Source organism: Scheffersomyces stipitis, chromosome 5, assembly GCF_000209165.1.
Source record: "Scheffersomyces stipitis CBS 6054 chromosome 5, complete sequence".
Taxonomy (NCBI): Eukaryota; Fungi; Ascomycota; class Pichiomycetes; order Serinales; family Debaryomycetaceae; genus Scheffersomyces; species Scheffersomyces stipitis.
In genome coordinates, this window is record NC_009045.1 from 783,594 (window position 1) to 806,794 (window position 23,201).

Consider the following 23,201-nt stretch of genomic DNA (forward strand, 5'->3'; position numbering starts at 1 on the left):
TAAAAAGATAAGGGCTCAGAATAGATACGCTGGCCTCCGTTTACTTAGGAACAGTCTCAAACTAACCAGTAAATCGTATCCAGAGGTTCTACGACATCAATCTATTTCATCTGTCCAACTCCTCCGACTGACATGTTAACCCCTGAAACTTGCCTTTTAAGGCTCAGCCGCTCGGAGAAGCGTTTTCCCACTTCTTTTTCCTTGCCAGATCTTGTCCAGTCGTCTCGCCTACATTCCCTATTGATTCAATTCTGGCTTCTGTCCAGACTTCTGATTTCTACGGGTTCCACCGCAGTAGGTTGCATCAGATCCGGGTTGGAAGACTCTGCGTCAGAGAGCGCCGCAACCCACGATTTGTTCCGAAACCTACAATATCTGCCTCCGGAACATGCAAAAGAGTCCGCAACCTGTAATACACCTACTATTTGCACATCGTGCGCTATTTACTGCGAACCTGCAAGACTCACTGAATCGGGGCGCAATCTGCAAATTTCAATGATGTCATACAGTATTGTAACATTTTTGTGCAGGTCGCGATACCCTCTTCTCCATCTACCGATGGCCATATATAAATAGTCATTTTACTTGCCAGGACTTGTGTCGGAGGATTTTAGGAGTCATCAAGATTGGATTATTTGAAAAGAAACAAAACTGATTTGTTAAATAATCAGGCAATCCCATCGAACCTTCAACGCTTCTAACTACTATTCCTTATCGCTAACGCTAGTATCATTATTATATTATCTGCTTATCGCTGCAAGCTGCACAACATCGACGTTGCAAACTCGGCTTTTGAAGTAAAATCATATCGCAAGTCTTGATATAATTGGATAGACCTGTGTTTTGCTACCTTGAAATATAGAATTCAATCGTATAATTGGCTGATTCCAAAGTCCAGCTAACTCTACCGCTCATTAAGAAGTGATTTCTAGTTCAAATCATTTTTCACACATTTCTCAGTTCCACACTTTCTCCATGACAAACCTGACTTCTCCAGCAGTCCAAGCGGTACAATCTCCGCAATTCCAGTCGTACTTGAATAACGACGGTATCGATGAATTGACGCCTATCTCCAGAAAGCACAGGGTTTCGAATCTCTCCTTGTCGGACTTGAACCAGTGGCAGAATGGCTTGACCAAGTTGTCTTCTTCCACTTCTTTGTCCAACAAGAGCTCGCTGAGCAACTTGAAGAAGGTGGATTCGTTAGCAAAGTTGCTGAGAAATTCGTCCATTATCAGGAGAAAGAAGAAAACTGTCATTGACCATCCTAGAGTTGCATCGTATGCCTTTTGTTTCGATATAGATGGTGTCATCTTGAGAGGACCAGATACGATTCCCGAAGCTTCTAAAGCTTTAAAGATGTTGGGTGGCGAAAACAAGTACAACATTACTGTTCCTTCCATTTTCGTCACCAACGGAGGTGGTAAGCCAGAATCGGCCCGTGCCACGGATTTGTCCAAGAGATTGGGTGTCAACATTACTCCAGAGCAAATCATCCAAGGACACACCCCTATGAAGGATTTGGTGAATGTCTATAGTTCGGTGCTTGTTGTGGGAGGTGTAGGAAATGTCTGTAGAAACGTGGCCGAATCTTACGGTTTCAAGAATGTCTACACTCCGTTGGATATCTTGAAATGGAACCCTGCTGTGACTCCGTACCATGACTTGACCGAGGAAGAAAAGGTAGCTGCTAGAGCAGTTGATTTCTCAAAGATTTCCATTGAAGCTATTCTCGTTTTTGCAGACTCCAGAAACTGGGCTGCTGACCAACAAATCATATTAGAATTGCTCTTGAGTAAGAACGGTGTGATGGGCACAGAATGTACCACATACGATGAAGGTCCATCCATTTACTTTGCTCATTCAGATTTTATCTGGGCCACCAACTACAAGTTGTCCAGATACGGTATGGGTGCACTTCAGGTGTCCATTGCTGCGTTGTACAGAGAACACACAGGCCACGAGTTGAAGGTGAACAGATTTGGTAAGCCTCAAAAAGGAACCTTTAAATTCGCCAACAAGGTATTGGCCCACTGGCGTCAGGGTGTATTGGATGACCACTTGAAGAAGTTGTCTATTGATGATCCAAACTCGCACGAAGCTGATATCTTGATCAACGAACAGGGCGAAGAAATTATTAACCAGGCGAAGTTGGAATCGTACAACTACGATTCAGACGAAGATAGTTCCGAAGGCGAATTCAAAGAGCCTTTAGCTGTAGTTGGAAAGGAAGACAAGATCACTTTAGAATTGCCTCCGGCATCAACGGTGTATTTCGTTGGTGACACTCCTGAGTCTGATATCAGATTTGCCAACTCGCACGATTCGTCGTGGCACTCTATCCTTGTTAAGACCGGTGTCTACAAGGATGGAACCGTACCCAAGTATACCCCAAAATATCTCTGTGAGAACGTTTTGGAAGCAGTGAAATATGCTATTGAGAGAGAACACGAGAAGGAGTTATTAGAATGGAATGAAACTGCTGTAGAAGACGATGACGACAAGAGCATCAGAATCAACTTCTCTGATTTAATGATGACTCCTTCTTCTACAGTAGAAAAGGAAAAGACTCCAGTACCAGCAATTGTCAAAAGACCTCACCCTGTCGTTGTTGCTCAAGATCTCGAAGAACTCGAAGTTCCACTGTTGTTAAGTCAAGAAATCGAGAAGGTCAAGGACGTCAAAGTTACCAAGTAGTCTTCTCTTTTCTTCATTAGCGAGTTAACATAATTATTATTCCAAGTGAACAATATATATTCTTTAATTTAAATCTCTCATAATATTACGTAGTTTCTTAAACTGTATACCTAGGGATTAACCCAGCTTATTTCATTTCTCATAGGGCTAAACTAATATAGATTAATCGCACTAACGATTACGATATAAGTTTTTATTCTATCAAAACCTCTAACGGCCAATCCAGAGGAAGTCCCGTTCAATGACAAAGGTGCCAATGGCGTTGGCATTGTCACTACTGTTGCCTACATACACTTGGTATTCACCAGCAAGCACTGACCACTTTTCTTGATATTCGTCAAAGAAAGATACTGACTCCTTCAATGACAAAGTTGAGATAACAGTTTCTTGAGTGCCTGCCTTCAAGAATACTTTTTCGAAACCCTTCAACTCCTTCACAGGTCTGATGACATCAGAATCTTCCTTACCGATGTAGATTTGAACCACCTCAGCACCGTCTACCTTACCAGTGTTGCTTACTGTGACAGAAACCTCCAAGTTGTCGTCCAATTCTTCAACTACTACGTTTACATCTGCAAACTCGAAGTTGGTGTACGACAATCCGAAGCCAAAGGGGAAGGCTACGTCACGGCCCATCTTTTCGTAGAATCTGTAGCCTACAAAGATGTCTTCGTTGTAGAGAACTCTTCCTCTTTCAGTCTTGAAGTTCAAATAGGTAGGATTATCGATGGTTTTGAAGGGGAACGTCAACGACAATTTACCGCTGGGGTTAACGTCACCAAAGAGTACATCTGCGATACCATTGCCGGATTCATTACCTCCATACCAAGCCTGGAGTACAGCCTTAGCCTTGGGCAACCACGGCATTTCTACAGGAGTTCCAGACTGGTTAACAATTACAGTGTTCGGGTTAGCAGCCAAGACAGCGTCGATCAACTTGTTTTGGTAGCCAACCAACTCCATATCTGGTCTGTCAAAACCTTCAGCCTCCCATTCCTGATTTAAGCCAATGTTCAACACAACTTTGTCAGCTTCTTTTGCCAATTTGGCAGCCTTGTGGATCTCAATTTCAGGATCAATCACCTTGGCCATACCCAAGTTAATACCACCACCTCCAGCTACCACTGTAGAACCTTCCTGTCTACACGTGAAGGTTGGACCAGACCCGAACTCGATTCGCACCTTGTAGGTCTTGCCCTTTTCCAAGAGAAGAGTGCCTTTTTCTTCAGCAGAACCAGAGTTGAAGAACGAGTTTCCTCTTCTCTGCTTGGTCTTGTTGTCAACTACTAACTTGTTATCTACGTAAATCAAGGCTGTTCCCTGAACTGAAGCACCGAATTCGTATTCTGCAGTTTCGTCTGGAGTGAACTCACCTTCGAAATCTACAAAGAAGACCGAGTCTGGAGCCAAGTCGTTATAATAGTCCACAAGCAAGATATAGGATATGTCGAGATTGTATTCGTCGATCAAAGTTCTTTCCGGAGAGCCCACGGTTTCACGGTAGAATTTACAGTTGTAACCTGGCTTTCCTGTGATGGGATTCACTAAGTTTGCAGCCAAGCCGGGAAGCAATCTATGACCATAGGCTCCCACAGTGTAATCTATAGGAGTAGATGTCTTAGCCGCAATTGAATCGTAAGGAGTCGTAGTGTAGTAGGCTCTGAGCGAAGCAGAGCCACCTCCACAGTACGCAGCATATTTGGCATTTGGACCAATGACAACGATCTTCTCGTCTTTGCTGAGAGGCAAGAGATTGTCTTCGTTTTTAAGCAATACCACAGAGTCATGTGCAAGTTTACGCAAGAGTTTTCTGGTTTCTGGCGTATTATTTAATGTGTCTTCTGGGGCATTCTCTGGAATACCAGACTGAAGAGCATATTTGATGAGTTTGAGAACTCCTCTGACTCTCTCATCTATGTGCTTAATATGCAATTCCTTGGTAACAACCATAGATCTGATTTCGGTCAACTTTCTGAAGTTGGGAGGTCCAGGCATTTCGAGATCCAACCCGTTTTCAATTGCGTTGTTGGCAGTGTAGACTCCGTACCAATCAGACATGATACAGCCGTCCCATTTCCATTCTTGTCTGAGAACTTCTTCAAGAAGCCTCTTTGACTGTGAAACATGCTCACCATTGACCTTATTGTATGAAGTCATGACACAGATGGGGTTAGCATATTTGATAGCGAGTCTGAAAGGCTCCAAGTAGATTTCGCGCAAAGCTCTTTCTGTTAAGATAGAGTTACTAGAATTTCTTTGATCTTCCAAATCGTTGCATACAAAGTGTTTGACCGTGGCAGCGATTCCTTTATCTTGGATCCCACGGATAATCGACGAAGCAGCTTGACCGGTCAAATGTGGATCTTCACTGAAGGATTCAAACCCTCTACCTCCAAGAGGACCTCTTTGCATATTCATGGTAGGGCCCAATATCACGTGGGCACCTTTGTGTTTGGCTTCTTCTCCCATGAGTTGACCAGCTTCGAAGAGCAATTCCTTGTCGAAAGTAGCAGCCAATCCAGTTCCACAAGGGAAACAGGCTGATGGAACTGAATCGAAAAACTTGGTCCCTCTCAAACCATTGGGTCCATCACTGAAACGAAGACTTGGAATTCCCACTCTTGGAACACTCACAGTATGCCAGAAGTCAAGACCAGCCAATAAACTGATTCTTTCTTCCAAGGTGAGCTCAGCAAGAACTTCCTCTATGTCAAACCTTCTAGACGTCATAGTAGACCTGGAAAGTGAATTATTGCCAGCGAAAAAAATTTGGGTCAAAATTCCAAAAAAAAGCTCGATGGAATTTGATGAAAACAAAAAATATCCAAAGAATACAACCAGTCGGAATCCATTATCATAACAATTGCATAGTTTCGGCTGGACTTGTGGTACTTAAATAGATTTTTCAGTTCCCCCACGCTCAAACGGTGCTAGAGGATGCACTTCCCGATGTGGCAGTGGTTCCTGCGACAGCCCAGTAAAAAAAATCGTGGAGAGACTTCCCAGAAAGGAGAGGTAAAAGTACTTAAGACCTACGAAAGTAGGAGCAGTTAAACTTGGGCAGAGTAGATTTCTAGAGAATAGTCTGGAGAGACATGTAGATGAAATGCCCAGACCGCATAGAAGAGTATTGGAAAAGAGAATGTAGAATTTCTACAACAAGTATTGAGTAGCTAGAACAAGTATAGAGTCTCTACGATGAGTGAGGTTAAAATGAACATATTTCTTCAATTTTTGGAGAAAGACATGTCATGACAGCATGGAGCACCAGACGAAGCAGACCATTGCGAAATAGTCAACCTAAACTTGAATACCTTAATTTTGCCATATATTAGTATAGTGTAACCAAAGGAACAGGAAGAAATGTCGGTACGATATCTGCACCACTGGCTCTAACATGCGCTGGCCGAAAGTTTCGCCAGAGCGCATATTGACGTCTCTACCGGAAGGTCCAACAATAATGCAGATCATAAATGTGGAGATGAAGTTCGCCTGTAGACAAGCGGGGGAAAGTGGGCTTGAGACTCGTGAGAGAATCTGAGTATCTGGAGCAACAGAATGGCTATGTGAAGCTGGGTTGAGAATAGAAAAGCTGAAGCCTAACAATTTGTAGCGGAACAGCAGTGAACTATAGTACTGAATTACATAGAGAATAGTGACATGAATGCTATTATTAGCTACAACGTAGGGTTAATAATGTCGCAGAATTCTTGTAAGTCGAGGATCAAGAGAAGCTCCACCCTGGCAAGTCCGATTCAAGGGAATCAGGGGTCCATACTGGTGGTGCAATATTAGGCATTCGACCATACAGCGACACATTCGATACCAAATGATTTATACATGTGTAGCACTAAACCAGATCAAACACTTAGTGCAACAATGAGATACGTTAAACCATTGAGATAGAACCAGCCGTTTTCTAATATCATAATAGTGTCTATCTTAGTGAAATATTGTCATTTTTTATATTGGAAGCTCCTATTCTATAATTCCTATACTTTTCATAACTTTTACTAGTGCACATTGTTCTTGATCTTAGGAATAATCACCCAATACCAGGGTGGTAAGAAGACCACAATCAACAACTTTTGCACAACATTATATTTCTTGATTCCGTGAGCAGCCAAAGTAGCGTCTCTGGCATTAGTTTTCTTCTCGTCATTTTCGTAATACACTGCGGAAAGCAACGTCTCTCTGGAAAACCAAAAGATGTGGCTAATAGATAACGTCAAAGCTGATTCCCACCAAAATAATGTTTGTATTGGTGACAATTTGCCTTCAAGAATCTCAAATATTCTATCCAAAGGCTTTCCCAAAATCAACCATCCGACCAAAATGTTCACGAAAGGAATGTACACTGAACGAACATTGAAGAAAACAAGGAAGTTCATCTGTGCGTGTGGTCTGCTTCTGCAAGAGTAGTAGAGCAAGATCTCCGAGAGGAGATTGCCCATAAAAGGCGCGGTCTTTAAATCGTACCAGTAGTAGCAAAGAGTAACACCAGCCACTAGAGTAAAACAGATCTGAAGGAAAAAGTACAAGTAGTCAAGCGATTTGTTTCGATCTATAAATGTCTGTAAGGTAGCAGTTTGGCGAGGAGTGAAGCTGCGAACTACGTCTGGCAAAAGCGATCTCTTTGTCTCAAACATTTCCTCAAGTCGTCTGCATTGAAACGAAATCATGATTATTCGCACAAGCAAATTGAGCAGCCATTCGTCAAAGAAGCAGAACCCAGTGACGAGTCTCCACCATTGATTGGTAAACGCTCTCTCAGCATGGAAAAGTAGAACCACCTTCGACACCCATTTGAATGTAGTCAATGTCGCACAGCCCATTATGGCAAAACACCAGCTTCGTGTCACTGGAGGATACCCCCGTACAACATCAATTAAACGTTCCATGAGAAATGGAATACATGAAAAATGCAAATGAATGGAAATAACACAATTTTAAAGTAATGAAATGCAATTGAATGAAGCCGAAAACTGTCAGTAGATCACGGGTATATGAGATGTTGTTCTTGTCGATAAGATAATTGTCGTTTATATCAAAACGTATAATTCAATTAACAAAGAGGATTACAGAGCAAAATCCAGTAGTAACGAAAATGTCGCACTTCTCACTCCACACTATTTTCCAGATGCTTTCGTGTTGCTTCAATGTCGCACCTACTACAACAAGTCGCAGCCAAATGTCGCACGAGTCCAGTCACGTATCGCTTACTTTTCGAATGGCCGCAAACCTGATCTCTTTTCTTATCGGGTGGCCACTCCGACTGAACCATTTCTAAATAAACACATTTCAGGTTCGTTTATTCTTAATTATCGTACATTTCCGGACATGCCTGTTATGGAAGACCCGCAGATCGACATAGATGTGCTCATCAGGCCCGTAAACGGCTACGATCGGCCAGAAAACGAACCCATTCTGGAACCATACCGGTACTTGGCCGAGATTCCAGGCAATAATAGCAACGTTAGAGGCAAGTTCCTCGAGGCCTTCAACCGTCTTTACTTCCATATTGAACAGAAACCACTATTGGATGCCATAGGCGACATTATTCTGATTTTCCACAACGCTTCTCTTCTCATAGACGACATTGAAGACTCATCTGAGTACAGAAGAGGATTTCCAGCAGCCCACACGAAGTACGGAATCCCACTAACTATCAACTGTGGAAACCTAATGTACTTTGTTGCACTCCAGAAAGCACAGATCACCCTTCCACGTCTTTATAGCGATCTTAACTCCGATTTAGAAATCGACATAGACAAACTCAAGTTCGAAACTTCACAGATCTTGATAGACGAAATGTTGAATCTTCATCACGGACAAGGACTAGACATCTACTGGAGAGACTACTTGCCAGAAACACAGGAAAGTTTGCCACTGGTTCAAGACTACTTGCTGATGGTAAAGGACAAAACTGGTGGCTTATTCCGGCTCTCAATAAAGTTGCTTGCTCTCTTCTCTAAACGTGAAACAACTGATCTCATACCTATAGCCAATCTCTTGGGCATAATATACCAGGTCAGAGACGATTATTTGAACTTGACATCGTCCAAATACTCCCATATGAAAGGAGTCGTAGGTGAGGACTTGGTAGAAGGAAAACTTTCATTGCCCATCTTGCACTGTTTGCAACTTTCAGACAATTCGCCAGTTCACGAACTTTTGTATAATACACTGTCCAGCGAGGAGCGAAGAGAAAAACCCCAACTCATAGCACAGTGTATTGACTACATGACAAAAGATTCGGAATCTCTACAATTTACGTACGACTTGCTCCAGAAATACCACGATAAGGTAAAACTGATGATCGAGGATACAGAAGTAGATAATGCTCTGGATTCGATGCTTTTTCAGATAATTGATCAGTTGGGCCAAGTATGACGATATTATTGTAAAGTCTGCAACGACATCTCTTGAAAATTGTGTGATATGGCTTTCAGATTCATATTATGGCATCAAGACTACAATAATAAATTTTGCTATCATTAGCATAAACACATAATAATACTACTACATGTCTAGCTTGGTGACAATATCGTATTATGATATTGTTAATTAGCATGAAGTATAATCGACTATTTATAATCCACTGTATATCACTTAATTTAACGAATCGCTTCTATTTACATCTAACTCTATTAATATGTCTATATATTTACACTAATGGAATTTCTCTCTTAAGCTTGTCACGAATCAACTCACGTTGGCTCTCGAATCCACTCAAAGCTTCAAAGAACGAGTCAATATCACTACTGTTGAAGAAGCTCGTCACATTCAAAGCATTTTTGTGATAGAAATCGCTGTAACAATCAGGTTTCAACTCTAATTTCTCTTTCTCAGCTACCAAATTCTTCGAAATCAACCGGTGGTGCAATGCTATATCGATGGTACTTTTTCTAGGATCCCGATCCAAATTGTCATTTACAAGCTTTATCATGCCAGCATAGCTGTTGTCGAAACTGACTTTATCTTCCAATTTCGCGAATTTTGTTATATTCTCAAGTGGAATTGGAACAGTAAGATTTTTGTTTTTATTCTGAACCTTCTGACTTTCTGCTATGTTTTTCTGATTTTCTTTATTACCTTTCTTATGACTCTTGTTTCCTATGCTCTTAAATAGTGGTCTCGTGATTTGTCGTGGTTCTGTTTCCACTGGTTTCGACACTCTGGGCATTGGCGGATTCTCTGCCATTCTTCGAGTTACTGATCTCGTCTGTCGGAACGCAATTACTGCCTTTGGCTCTGGCTCCTCTCTCTTTATTTCAACTTCAGGCTCATACTCAACTTTGACTCTACACCTTTTGGGAGGTATATCTGTTCCAATATCACGTTTGAGAAGCTCCTTGTACCGTCGTATATCCTCATCTACGTCTTTGTGTGTTCTTTTCGGCTTTCTAACCACCATTGCTTGTTTTGCTATTCTCCCTAGAGAAACTTCTCCATAATTTACGCTATTCTGAAGTTATAATGGCTGCGATGCGATGACAGTACACGTGACTTTATAAGCTATCATCACCACCAAAATATTTTTGAGAGTTCGAGATGCCTCACGTGACTTTCGTGAATTTTTAGGATTTTTCAGAATATCTTTGGAGAAGATAATAGCAGAAGGACTATTCCCCATAATTCGCAGAAAATGTTGTATTTAATTGGATTGGGTCTCTCATACGAGTCGGACATCACAGTTCGTGGTTTGGAGGTCGTAAAAAAATGTAAACGTGTGTATTTAGAAGCTTACACGTCCATTCTCATGGCAGCTGATCAACTGTCTTTGGAGCAATTCTATGGCCGTGAGGTAATTCTTGCTGACAGAGAGTTGGTGGAGACTGGTTCTGACCAGATTTTGGCAGGAGCACAAGAAGACGACATAGCATTTTTGGTTGTTGGTGATCCTTTTGGAGCTACAACTCATACTGATTTGATCATCAGAGCCCGTGAATTGGGTATCAAGGTGGAGGCCATTCACAATGCCTCAGTGATGAATGCTGTGGGAGCTTGTGGATTGCAATTGTATCAATTTGGACAGACGGTTTCGCTTGTGTTTTTCACAGACTCCTGGAGACCAGACTCGTTTTACAACAAGGTTATGGAAAACAGAAAGATTGGTTTACATACTTTGTTGTTGCTTGATATCAAGGTTAAGGAACAAAGTATAGAAAACATGGCCCGTGGAAGACTTATCTATGAGCCACCCAGATACATGGACATTGCTACTGCAGCATCGCAATTGCTTGAAATTGAGGAACTCAGAGGTGAAAAGGCATACACTCCAGACACTCCATGTGTTGCCATCTCTAGATTGGGATCTCCATCGCAGACTTTTAAAGCTGCATCGTTGAAAGAGTTGGCAGAGTTCGACTCAGGTGAACCATTGCATTCGTTGGTGATGTTAGGTCGCCAAGTGCATGATTTGGAGTTGGAGTACTTGTACCAGTATGTGGATAACAAGGATGAGTTCAAGAAGTTGGTAGAGGCTGATCAGGAGTACTTCAAGCCTCCTCCATATGTTGCTCCGGTTGAGAATGATGATGAAGACCTTTAATTAATTAGGCAAGTATTACTTAGGTATTTATATGATTTATTAATGCATAAGCATAAGATCCATTACATAGGCAATTGATATATAAACAGTAGAGTGTAAATATATAGTAGGCATTATGTTTATTATAAATAAGACATCTCTTCTCAAGACATATATATACATGTATCTATTCCTTTTTCTTCTTCTCTACCTCGACGATATGGCCATAGACATTTTCTGTGATATCCCAGATCATCCAGTCGTACCATCCCAACCACGCTGGAAAGATTGTTACCAAGTGCCAGAGACTGTGGGCATCTATCAAATCGTAGAAGAATGGTGGAAAATCAAAAATCTCCAAGCTCATGCCTACAGTGACGATAAATGTAAGCAAGAGAGGATACAATGAGTACAACTTAGCCAGACGAGAGAAGAAGCTGGGCAAGATAAGATGGCGGAATTTGACGTATTGCAAATGGGATAGGTTGATGGTCTTTCCCTTATTATCATCCGGTGAAGTCTCCTCTTCATAGTACTTGGAGTAGAGATTGTAACACACTCCGATAAGGAAGCAGTTCTGAACAAGCCCTACGGTGATGTTGGCTCTCATATTGTAGGTATACGACCAGTCGGTAACGAGACGGTACACATGTGCCGTATAGGCTGCTATACAGACCACAGTGAAGAGTGTTCTCCAGAACCAATACTTGTCTCTGTATAAGTTGAAGAGCCTAGCACCCAAAGTGTGAAACGACGAAAGGACCGTTAAACCCGCAAAGTAGTAGTCCAAATGTTCAGTAACTTGAAAATCTCGAATGTGGAATATTGAGGAGAATATCCACGCAAAAATCGTGATAATCGTCATGGCTATGACGTTGTTGAACTGTGTCTTATGCTTAGGATCTGAAGCCATCTTGCGAGCTTTCCACAACTTCAACAAACCCAAGTAGTTGACATATAGATTGCATAGCGAGAAAACCACGCTGACAAACTCTTGGATTCCGAAAATCCGCAAAAATGGCCATTTTCCATGGAACTGATAAATCTCCTGGTTTCTCTTTTTGCGTTCAAAAGTGATTACTCTTTGACATTGGTAATCGCAATTAGATTGGCAATTCCAGAGCAAAAGGCGGAGATTCCATGCAAGGGGCATTCGAGCAAAATGCCAGTCTCCGTTGTAGTATTTCCACTCGTATCTAGATTCGGGTTTCTGGAACTCTTCCCTGAACTCTTCCTGGATTACATTGTATGGATTTCCGTAACATGTGGTTTGTTCACACTGGTAGATACAATCCTGGAAGGCAATGAGCGAGTCGCCCGGAGAGGCCCCTACAATTGGCAATACCAACAACAAGGGTATCCACAGAAGCATTGGCACAAACATGGCGAAAATGCTTGAGAAGAGGGATATAAAAAATGGTGGATTGATTCTGAATCTGTTATTGTAAAGTGATGAGCTTACCGACGCGTCGTAGTGAGCAGTTAGTGCGAGATTTTGTGAGTTAGTGAGAGCTAGCGAGATTTTGTGGTGAGATTAGGGAGATTAGTGAGAACAGTGAGAACCTCTAGGAATACAGCTCCGAGGTTTAGGGAGAGATGATTACACTACATTCTAGAGGCAATTAGAGAAAATGATATTGTACGAATCTATTCTTGTATGGCAACGTACGAGATCGTGAGATTCAGGCAAGCATGGACTTTCTGGAAGCGAATCAGAAAGGTATCCATGTTTATACTCTCACCCATTTAGCGAGAATGCACGTTGCTTCAAAAACCAGAATAATGAGAATAATGAGAATAACGAGAATAACGAGACGCTAAATTTACTTCGCCAGAGCATATCTAGACGAGTTCTTATCCGAAACATCCACTCAACAAGCTGCCCTCCACTTTTCTCCAAAGCTTATCACCTCTCTAAAAAGCTTGCTATCGATTTGGCACACTAAAAAGCTTACTTTCAATTTAATTATTCACTTTGCTAAGCTCTCTCTCAACAAATATCCATTAAACAATATATATTAAATATATACGAAAAAATCCATCCCAAGTATGCAACCCATATGAGCTACTTTTATTCCAATCTTACCTAATACTTGTCGCCAAAAAAGAGCTCATAGTTACCGTAGTCGTGTGGCATAGTGGTGAAAGTGAAATCGCCATTAACCGAGGTTATACCGGTTGTAGGAGCAGTTTCCTGAGGAACAAATAGCCTCTGGAATTCAATCAATGACTGCAAGTTGTTGTTCGGATCGTCGATGAAGTTGTAGTCATTCAAGATACGGAAATCCATTGTGTCCATGTGCGTTTCTAACATCTTTTCGACCTGTTCCTTGGCTTCTTCAGCCTTTTCCGAAGCTCTGGTGGACTTGGCCAAGTTCAAAGCATCGATCATCTCGCCAACTACCACAGCATATCTGTCGGCACCAGGGTTGGTTGGGCCGAAGTGGTTCAACACACTGATGGCCATCTTGGCATAGTTAAACAAATCGGCCTCCGTATAGTCCTGATCCTGGTAGTCGCCATTGACAATACCAACTCCAATAAGGATGGAAGCGTAGAAAGAACAAGTTATAACTACATAACACTCCTTACGCATGCATTCCTTGTAGGCAGTGTTCATGTAGTAATGCATCAACTTGATTGCCAAGATAGAAGCCTTCATAGCTGCTTGGTAGAAATGACGAGACAACGACTTGTTTTTCATAGGGACTTTTCCTAACTCTGGTGACAACTTACGAACAGCTTCGTACATGAAGAATGGACGACTCAAGAGCATGATGGCATAGAGCTGCAATAAGTGTATCAACAACAAGATATGAGTATTTTCGTGGTGCTCGTTGTTAGGAATCTCCATTGGCTTCATGATATTTTCTATGGCCAATTGCTGATCTAAGTTGATGGACCACAATTTCAAGTCTACAGCCAATTTCTTGGTACGACCGATATCAATAATGCGGTCGCGGTAGAAGTTTCCCACGATCTTACCAATTAAACAGGTAATCCGTGACAATTCGATCTGGGCCTTAGTGTTAAAATCTAAAGCTCCATATCCTGCTTCTACACGCGAGGGATCGTCCCAGTCGTAGTCGTTGATAGTTAACGGCCGTCCAATGAAAATGGATGCGATTCTGTCAGAAATGTAGAGTGATCTGAACAACTTCTTTCTGTACTGTATTTCTTCTGGATTATATGGATACTGCTCGTTAACAAAATTACGGTGCAAGCCTAAAGACTGGGCGTATTTGATGGCCAAGTTGAGGTGGATCCATCCCGTGGATTTCCTTATCGTGGCCTGGTAGTAGAAGAAGATAAGATAATGAACCTGCACTACCCAGAGCTCCGAGTCTTGGACCGTGTCCTTCAACAAGTTCAAGCCAGTCTTCAAGAACGCTTCACTTTCAGGCAGAGCATATGCATCCGCATTGTAATCGTGATATAGCGCACCTAAGGCAAGCACAAAGTACACGATCATGGTGCTAACAATATTGTCCTCGTCTACATTGCCCTCTGCTGCATAAACTGCATCAACAAAGTCGTGGTGGAACGAGTCCATCTCTAGGACGAAGTATGAGTCGTTGATATTACGCTTGAAGATCTCCACGTACATATCGGCTTCGTGACGAGGGGGCAACTTCGAGTTGACGTAATCACGTGGAACGAAATACGGTTTGTCCACAACAGGGCACTTTTGCAAGTTGGTGGTAAATGGGGTACGCCCCACGTATTGGATGAAGACGTTTCTTGTTTCATACAATAGCGAAAGAGGTGAAGTTTCGCCCATGTATCTGAATGTTCCTGTTGCGTCGTTCAAGAGAATTACACACTTCCCGTTTTGGTTGGAGATTCCGTTCCTCGCAGAAGCACCAGATTCATTCTGATCCTTATCGTCATTCAAGGGAAACGACAAGAGGGGCTGAAGTGATTTGGGGATATATGTATTTCCATTGGTCGACAATGGAGAGTTTACGGACATGGGTGAGTGCTCTTCTTTGATAACCGAGGCAGACTCGCCAGAGGGAGGCGAGTCTTCCTTCATGCCCGACGTAAGGGAGCCGTGAGAATGGAGCGAAATCGAACTAGCAGCAGACGATGGAGGTGTAGAGGAAACGGAATCTGGCGAAGAAGTGCTCATAGAATGAACTGAACTACCAACAGACGTCGCTTGACTACGTCCTGTAGAACTAGAAGTTGAAGTTGTGTAGTTAGATTCCGAGTCGGGATTCTCTTGTTGTTTACGAAGCTTGGCCATTCTTTCGGACTTGAGCGACCTTTTATCAATGATCGTATAAGTGCACAGGACACCCTTTTTGACACAGACGGAGCAAGGTTTTTCACCAGTGCACTTGAACTTCCTCTTCTTGCAAGAGTCACAAGCAGTGGACACTTTTTGTCTCTTTTCTGGAGGAAGTTTCCTGATTCTCTTCTTGGCAACAGGCTTGGAAAAGGCGTGTGCAGCTTCATGAACTACGCCGTTCTGTTGAACGGCCATAGCGGGCACTGTGCCCAAGGGCTGGTATTGTTGCTGTTGATCGATGGCATACGGATTGGCGTGAAGATGTGGAACTTGGGCATACTGTTGGTTGTTGACCATCTGCGTCTGTGGTTGGGGTATCTGCTGCTGCTGTTGCTGCTGTTGTTGTTGTGGTTGTTGCTGATCCATCAGCATGGGGAATGGGGCAAACATTATGATATAATTAGGACTTGGTACTAAAAGTGACTTTAGTAGAAGATGTCAGATTTTAAGTATAAGAATTTTCGGGCTCGTACAACACTTGCAATAGGCTTATAGTTGCTATAGCTTCGACGGCTGTTGTGTTTAGACTCCTTAGGCTTTTAGCTTGAATGCTATTTTCTCAGACTGATTCAGCAATTTGAAAAGTTTCTTTCGGGGCTACGAATGGTCTGGATCCTGATCCAATAGACCAACACAGTTGACAGTTTCCACACAAATAAAACTGAGATAATCGGATCTCAAAACTACGATAATATCACCCAGAATTAGCTCTCAATTATAACCAAATTCAAATTATTAGTGCAACCTATAAAGGATATATATATCCATCCCATACAAAGTGTGTGTTCACTGACCTCCCTTTTCTGTTAGAGCCTGCTGTGCGCAGGCCAGACAAAAATAAAAAAGCAATTCCAGACACACAAAGCAACGTACAGAATTTGCTTCAGTCTACTAGTAATATTATCTGGCAATATTATCTGGCAATCGTGCACTCACCGCACTCTAGCTTTTAAGGTTAAGGTTTTACGCATGTCACCAATAATATCGTAGCGCTCAGTCTATAGCAGATCCTTTCTCTGATCTATGAAAAACCAAAGTGATGGTTTCACCATTTCCCCATGCATCTGACTAACGGAGCTTATTATCGACACTTCCATTGTTTGTTATCGATCCTGTCACTCTAAAACATCTAAAACACATCCCCTGAGCGGCTTGTTATCTTCCATAACCCTCGCCAATCTTCGGTAGAAGGTGCTAATCTCTTCCAGACGTTGCCAATCGTCCTTTCTGACCGTAGCCATTCCACGGCTCCAGAATCCAGCCCTTGACGCCGCCGAGTCTGGCACGTACCTAAGAATGCCAGTGTGCCTCGTGAAAAATTGAGGTGCATCATATCTCTACTGCAGACTCGGTCTAATTAGATCCTTTGTTCCCTCTGGACATGCAGAATGACCGTGCAAATTATCTACTTCCTATCAGGTAGCCGTCTTCATTAGTCAGTATCGCCGAACCCACACTTTTGTACCATGGCGTCTAATTTTCTCCGTCTGCCAGACTTTTTGACAACTCGATTGCATTACATAAGGCGTCGAATTTTCGTCCGCTACTTTCTACAAAATCCTTTCCCCCGAGTGGGAACAGACGCTAGACGAAAGTATTTGTAAACAAAATCTCGGTAGACGAGAGCCTATGTGGTTCTACCTCCTGGCCACACCAGCCAGACCTGCCAGTAACACCTCTGATCCTCTAGAGCTCCAGATGTTCCGTACATTTTGGAATTAGCCGCCGTCTCCCCTCTGCCAGTTCATTCTCGGATTCGTTGGAACCCCCTCCCAGATCCTCTAAAATGTCATGGATATATTTTCGCCAAACCCTAACTTTAATTTCCCTCTATCGCTATTGTTATCATAGGGGAATGGTGGTTTCCTGTTTGAAACCTTATGGTCACTTTCTCTTTGTACAAGATATTATTAAGTGCAAATTTCCCCTCTACTCCCACTCTAGTGATAAACATAGGGGCTCCAGATAATTACTCTAATAATTATAATTTCGCCCATAAAATCCATCTCTCTATCTGAAACAGTCAAGTTTAACCGAACACTCAACAGCAATTCAATTGAGCTTTTCATTAATTGTTGCAGCTAACCTACATGGCATAAAGCATGTCGCCCAGTTGTCCACAGCTGTACCTTGCTGCGCAGTAGGTGGATTACCGAACGAATGTGAGACTCGAATTAACGCAAGATGCAACACTCTGGAGTCTATGCACTATCTACATGTATGGCAACTGTCTCCAAATGAATTCTACCTTATTTGGAGAAAATGTATCTCAAGAATCTGAAATTCGCCTTGGTGGTGAATTTCAATCGAAATCCATTTCGTACTGCCTAGGCTTAGATGCGGAACACCTGGGACTTCTGCTTGGCTAATCTACGACGTCGAAAGAATACGTGGCTGCGCTGCGTCGTCAAGTCAAGACGTACTTACATGCAAATAGTCTTTGACGAGATTACGACGCTTACTTTTCAAACATCTGGTTGCCCCGGTGAATTAAATAGGTCCAGCAATGTTCTATTTTGACAGTCTTTCCTTCTATTTCACAGAAGCTGTCTAAAAGAGGGATCTAGAGAACGGCTGATTGCTGTCGAAGTACAACAGTAATAGTCACTTTTGAAATGCTGCAGCGAGCACCGTCTTCTTCATTTGAAGAAGAATACACCCTCCAGTTTATATGGTTTGGTAGCTCCATCAGTACTGGAAAATTTGAAGCTTTTGTTCCTTTTGCATATTACACAAAGACACATTTCCGAAGGCATCGAAGAATTTCATATTTTCGTTTTGAGTTGCAAACAGAAACGAAAGTCTATCTGATACCGATACGGGGGACATTTTACGCAAGGGCCATAACTACTTAGTTCTGGCGAAAAGTGATATTATTAATTAGACTTGTGTGGACTTTTGATTGCAGATTTTAGGTACGAATTATCATTCAGAAATGGAAGATCGATCGAACTAGACGCACATATGGCAACGACACAATCTCACAATCAGCAGCCAGATACAAAGCTTGCAGCGACAAGGGTCTGTCCCGGAAATGTGCCTCCAGCTTGCCTAAAGTATGTACTAGGCGTAGTCTAATTAGCCAAGTTGAACTTCGTCTACGCATGCTTGTATCATGTGACCCTCGTTCCAACTGGTCTAGATACCTGATTTTCAGTGCTTCGGTAAGGGCAAGATGTAAAGAAAAAGCTGACGATGGATATGACCTGGGATCAACTGATAAGCGACAGAGAAGCATCCACATAGCAAGAAAACCGCCGTAATTTAACATCTTAATTCAACCATTTTCTGAACCTGCCCATGTTATGTCATGGGGTATATGTCACATGAGTCTTATCATCTGCTACAAATCACCTGCCTGTTAGGTGATTTTGGCACTATCGCATCGACTCTTTGGGATCGCATATGGAACTCATTACCTATTTCGTTAGCCGCTCGTTTTGTGTATATAAAACGGCCGATGTCAGGTCTGGTATTCCGTGCTTTCTGTAGAATCTATACTGTTGCAAGTCTTGTTCATATTGGTATTGATATCGACTTGCAAAAGAGAGTTTACATATACGTTGAAGTTTCATTTTGCTCTCCATACATTGAATACGTCTGGGAACCTTGCAGTTTTTTGAGTTGATTTTAGCTTTTTAAACGTACAGAAATTTTGCAAACTGAGTTGAATAGACTTTCAAAATATTGTTACAGATTTATTGCATATCAAAGTTATTTTGAATCTCCTGATTATTAACAATCAAAACTGATCACTTTCTAATTATTCACGATCACTCTTTCATTATTTGCCATTCCGCCACAATGATCCCATCTACAGAAACTACTACAGCCTCCTCGACTGCCTCGGCTACTTTGCAAGTCCAATCTGAGACGAACAAGGGATACAAAGTTTCAGAAAGAGGATCACACAACATCGCCAAAGGTGCCGCTCATCCTTACCAGTTGCCCAAGTTCACGGATAAGGTGGCAGAGAGAAAATGGGCACTTCAACATATGGCAGGCGCCTTCAGAGTGTTTGCTAGAAAAGGGTATACCGAAGGCACAGCTGGTCACATCTCCATTAGAGACCCTATTGATCCTGATACATTTTGGATCAACCCATTGGCCAAGCATTTTGGCTTGCTCAAAGCCAGCGATATGGTCCATGTAGATGAAGAGGGCAATATTTTGCCAGATGGTGCCCAGACAGCGATTAATGCTGCTGGATTTGCTATCCATTCAGCTTTACACATTGCTAGACCAGACGTAAATGCTGCATGTCATACTCATTCTGTATACGGAAAGGCATGGTCGGCCTTTGGCAAGCCTTTAGACATGTTGAACCAAGATGTTTGCACTTTCTACAAGACGCATAGTGTATACGAAGACTTTGGTGGAGTTGCTCTTGAAGCTGAAGAAGGAAGACAGATCGCAAAAGCTATTGGAAACGGGAAGGCTGCTATTCTACAGAGCCACGGGTTGTTGACTGTAGGACAGACCGTAGACGAAGCTGCTTATCTTTTCACGCTTATGGAAAGGTCCTGCGAAGTTCAATTGCTTGCAAAAGCAGCCTTACGTCCGGGTGAAGAGTTGAAGATCATCCCTGACGCAGAAGCGGCCTATACCGAGCACCAGGCAGGTGATCTGGAAACGTTGTACACTGAGTTTCAGCCTGATTACGAGATGGAAGTCTACTTAAATGATGACTTTCTTAATTAGGTTCTCCGGCCAATATAAACATAATGTTATTGTCAATGCTAGTATATATGGAATGCGTTTAAAATACACATGCACATAAGAAATGAATACAAGTAAATAAAGATAGCAAAAAACATTGGTCATATTCAACTTCTATAAATTTATTATAAGCTGCTATTAAAAAGCTTATTAAAGACGGCCTTCCCATCTTTATCAATGACATTGCCGTGGCACATAACAATTCTGTCGAAATCAAGGTCACCAATGGTCTTAAGTGCCAACTTGGATTCTTCTGTCTTGATTTGGACAAGATCCTTCATGATATATTTACCAACTCTGCTTTCAGGTTGTAAGTAACGAGTTAAGAAGGACCAACCTGAATGAGGAAAGAACTTGCCGGGAACACCAGCTTCTTCCGAGAATTGCTCCAACTTTACTTCTCCCGTTGTTGTACCTGGGATTCCCAAGTTGAACAAGGTGTCACCCACGAACAAAGTCTTAGAGGTGGTATCGTGTAAGATCAACTCTCTGTTCTTGTGCTTGTCCATGTAAACTAATTGAAAGTTATCTGTAAAAGAAGAGCTAGTGATACCAATCTCGGTTAATTCTTGCTTTCCGAGCAACTTTCCAGCACCCCACTTGTAGGTGACTTTGACATCAACTTCGACACCTTCAGCCAACTTGGTAGCCTGGGATGCGATGATCTTTGCATCGGGGAATACTTTCTTGTATTCGCCAGCAGCCATACAATGCTTAACGTTTACAACTACGATGTTGGTTATGTTGACCTTCTCATCGCCGGCAAGTAATTGAAGGGCTTGCTGGAAAACGGCTTCGCTGTATTTCAAAGGAGACCAGATTGTAATGTCCTTTCCATGTTTGATAAGAGCCATTCTGGCTCCAACGTGAACGGACTCGAAAATTGAAAAAGGGCATGAAGCAATGACAACGTTGTCTGCTATTTTTCTGATGCTGGCCTTCAAAGGAGATGGATAAACCATTGTAATTGAGTTGCAAAATGTGTTTTTGAGTAGAAAGAACTATTCTCAGTCTGGAAAAGAATGGTTTACAAAATAGCCGTGCGAAATTGGGAGAAAGATTATCTCTATATATATACTTTTCGTCGATCTTTAGGTTCGCAAACAATTTGAAGACGCTCTGCTGAGATGTGGTCTTCCGCTATGTGGATTAGTTCAGTAAGCGTAATTGAGACGATCTGGGCCCCGGATAGGAAGTCTATTGTTAGTCAACACCCTGGACTTGGTTTTGTCCGATGACTTAACGAGGCTTTGTCTTCAGAAAAGTTCAGTTCAGAAGAGCGCATTTGCGATGCATTTTGCGGGGGCAGCTTTGGCCATGCGCCCCGTCTGAGTAGTACAATTCAGCCCAAGAACTTTCTCGTCTAAGTTCTGTCACCACAGCGAGCTTGTGGTCAGAAGCACGACGTCATAGAGCCAATATTGCTTTGCTTTGTTCAAAGAAAGAATTGCTTTTTTCGGATTTAGAAAAAAATGTAGAGAATATCAAAACTTTATCGTTATTATTTTGCGGCAACTCTTCTCTTTTGGGAATACTTTAACACCGTGGACCAGATTCAGCCCGAAGCCAACAGCCATATCCTGCTCTTCACGTTCGGACTGTTTTCTACATTCTCTAGATTCTCTAGTTTATCTCCATGCCATACATTTATTTTGTACGAATGTGATCACTCGGATGGAAGTCGTACAGCCGCATTATCTACTCTTTGGCAAAGTCAAAAATACTTCCAGTATTCTAAGCTGAATACTCGCCAAGAGCAATTTGACATGGTTTCTGACACACATTCAGCGGCTGTCGCCAAGTGCTTCATTTCCAGTATTTGTTCAATTCCACTGCCGAAAGGCTGGCTTCTGATTATTCGCCTACCCGTTCGGTTGCCTTTTTGTGGGGATAATCGAAATGGGCGCAAAATTAATGTTGCAGAAAAGAGTTTCCATGTTGCATCAAGCAAAAAGATAAAGACGAATTTTCTGGTTCATATAAAATCACGATTCCACATTATGAGAGCAAAGAAGAATAAAAGAAAGTAGAGCAAATAAAGACTTACCAACACTATGCCTAGCGCTTTGCCCCACAAATACCACGACGAAATCGAAGCCCAAGGCTTCACAGTGATCCGAGAATTCCTTACCCCGGACGAGATTGCCAAATATAGAGCTGCGGCTGAAGTTGTAATCCAATATGCCCGTGAAGGCAACTATCCCTATGTTAGAACAAGAGGCAAACAGTTTCCGCCATGGCCAAAGAATTTCAGTCCCGACATCTGGGGAGTCAGTGGTCTCTTGCACCCAGACTTGGGTGAAAAATCTACTCCCTTTCACGAATGCTATGCCAGTGAAAAGATGTTGGCTGTCGTTGGTGACATTTTGCAAGTTGGCAAAGAGGGTTTGTCTATGGAGTTATTCAACATGTTGATCAACCCCTTAACAGACTTCGGGTTGGACTGGCACAGAGACACGATCAAACCGGAAGCCTCTGAACAGGAAGAAGCTCAGCAGTTGCTAGAGGAACCTTATGCTGGAACGCAGTTCAATTTGGCTCTCACTGACGATAAGTGTCTTATCGTTATTCCAGGATCTCACAAGCGAGTCAGAACTTCGGAAGAAAGAGAAAAGACTCTGAATGATAACAAAAAGGAATTCATAACCAATCAATTGATTGTAGAATTGAACCCGGGTGATCTTGTATTCTACAATAACAATATTCTTCACCGAGCCGAATATTCTTGCAAGAGTACCAGAGTGACTTTGCACGGATCATATGGCCATGTTGACCATGGCAGATCTAGGGCAAAGGGGATCTTGCAACATGGTGTTGCTGAATGGTTGCCTCGCTTCGAACCCAAAGAAGGAAACATGGCGATGTTAAAAGAAAAGTTGGTTAAACTTGCAAAGGAGTTTGAATCTGTTGATCTCGGATATGCTCTTGAAGGGTAGCGATAACATTTATAGTGAAGTA

General features: G+C 42.3%; 11 protein-coding genes across 11 annotated transcripts; 5 read left to right on the forward strand and 6 right to left on the reverse strand. All coding sequences in view use genetic code 12, as the record gives it.

Annotated features, from left to right (window-relative positions):
• Positions 1–633: 633 nt before the first annotated feature.
• On the forward strand, positions 634–2,778 carry PPS2 (phosphatidyl synthase). The gene has a single exon (XM_001384776.1). It carries the CDS (start codon positions 976–978, stop codon positions 2,695–2,697), a length of 1,722 nt encoding a protein of 573 aa, XP_001384813.2. The 5' UTR covers positions 634–975; the 3' UTR covers positions 2,698–2,778.
• A 99-nt stretch (positions 2,779–2,877) lies between these two features.
• BGL7 (beta-glucosidase) lies at positions 2,878–5,427 on the reverse strand (the record flags this gene model as incomplete). The annotated part of the gene is made up of 1 exon (XM_001385122.1): positions 2,878–5,427. One exon carries the CDS (start codon positions 5,425–5,427, stop codon positions 2,908–2,910), a length of 2,520 nt encoding a protein of 839 aa, XP_001385159.1.
• A 1,283-nt stretch (positions 5,428–6,710) lies between these two features.
• PICST_36298 (predicted protein) lies at positions 6,711–7,598 on the reverse strand (the record flags this gene model as incomplete). Its single annotated transcript, XM_001385123.1, has 1 exon — positions 6,711–7,598. One exon carries the CDS (start codon positions 7,596–7,598, stop codon positions 6,711–6,713), a length of 888 nt encoding a protein of 295 aa, XP_001385160.2.
• A 448-nt stretch (positions 7,599–8,046) lies between these two features.
• On the forward strand, positions 8,047–9,090 carry BTS1 (geranylgeranyl diphosphate synthase; the record flags this gene model as incomplete). The annotated part of the gene is made up of 1 exon (XM_001384777.1): positions 8,047–9,090. The coding sequence occupies one exon, from the start codon at positions 8,047–8,049 to the stop codon at positions 9,088–9,090; it is 1,044 nt and encodes a 347-aa protein (XP_001384814.2).
• Positions 9,091–9,364: 274 nt separating this feature from the next.
• PICST_32142 (predicted protein) lies at positions 9,365–10,114 on the reverse strand (the record flags this gene model as incomplete). Its single annotated transcript, XM_001385124.1, has 1 exon — positions 9,365–10,114. The coding sequence occupies one exon, from the start codon at positions 10,112–10,114 to the stop codon at positions 9,365–9,367; it is 750 nt and encodes a 249-aa protein (XP_001385161.1).
• A 231-nt stretch (positions 10,115–10,345) lies between these two features.
• Positions 10,346–11,317, forward strand: DPH5 (diphthamide biosynthesis methyltransferase; the record flags this gene model as incomplete). The annotated part of the gene is made up of 1 exon (XM_001384778.1): positions 10,346–11,317. One exon carries the CDS (start codon positions 10,346–10,348, stop codon positions 11,249–11,251), a length of 906 nt encoding a protein of 301 aa, XP_001384815.2. The 3' UTR covers positions 11,252–11,317.
• Positions 11,318–11,417: 100 nt separating this feature from the next.
• Positions 11,418–12,602, reverse strand: PICST_46428 (protein processing in the ER; the record flags this gene model as incomplete). Its single annotated transcript, XM_001385125.1, has 1 exon — positions 11,418–12,602. The coding sequence occupies one exon, from the start codon at positions 12,600–12,602 to the stop codon at positions 11,418–11,420; it is 1,185 nt and encodes a 394-aa protein (XP_001385162.2).
• A 714-nt stretch (positions 12,603–13,316) lies between these two features.
• YIN0 (zinc finger transcription factor of the Zn(2)-Cys(6) binuclear cluster domain type) lies at positions 13,317–15,719 on the reverse strand (the record flags this gene model as incomplete). Its single annotated transcript, XM_001385126.1, has 1 exon — positions 13,317–15,719. One exon carries the CDS (start codon positions 15,717–15,719, stop codon positions 13,317–13,319), a length of 2,403 nt encoding a protein of 800 aa, XP_001385163.2.
• A 3,609-nt stretch (positions 15,720–19,328) lies between these two features.
• On the forward strand, positions 19,329–20,225 carry ALD1 (aldolase; the record flags this gene model as incomplete). The annotated part of the gene is made up of 1 exon (XM_001384779.1): positions 19,329–20,225. The coding sequence occupies one exon, from the start codon at positions 19,329–19,331 to the stop codon at positions 20,223–20,225; it is 897 nt and encodes a 298-aa protein (XP_001384816.2).
• A 143-nt stretch (positions 20,226–20,368) lies between these two features.
• PICST_83955 (predicted protein) lies at positions 20,369–21,242 on the reverse strand (the record flags this gene model as incomplete). Its single annotated transcript, XM_001385127.1, has 1 exon — positions 20,369–21,242. The coding sequence occupies one exon, from the start codon at positions 21,203–21,205 to the stop codon at positions 20,369–20,371; it is 837 nt and encodes a 278-aa protein (XP_001385164.1).
• Positions 21,243–22,297: 1,055 nt separating this feature from the next.
• PICST_47506 (phytanoyl-CoA dioxygenase) lies at positions 22,298–23,179 on the forward strand (the record flags this gene model as incomplete). The annotated part of the gene is made up of 1 exon (XM_001384780.1): positions 22,298–23,179. The coding sequence occupies one exon, from the start codon at positions 22,298–22,300 to the stop codon at positions 23,177–23,179; it is 882 nt and encodes a 293-aa protein (XP_001384817.2).
• Between the last annotated feature and the right edge of the window lie 22 nt (positions 23,180–23,201).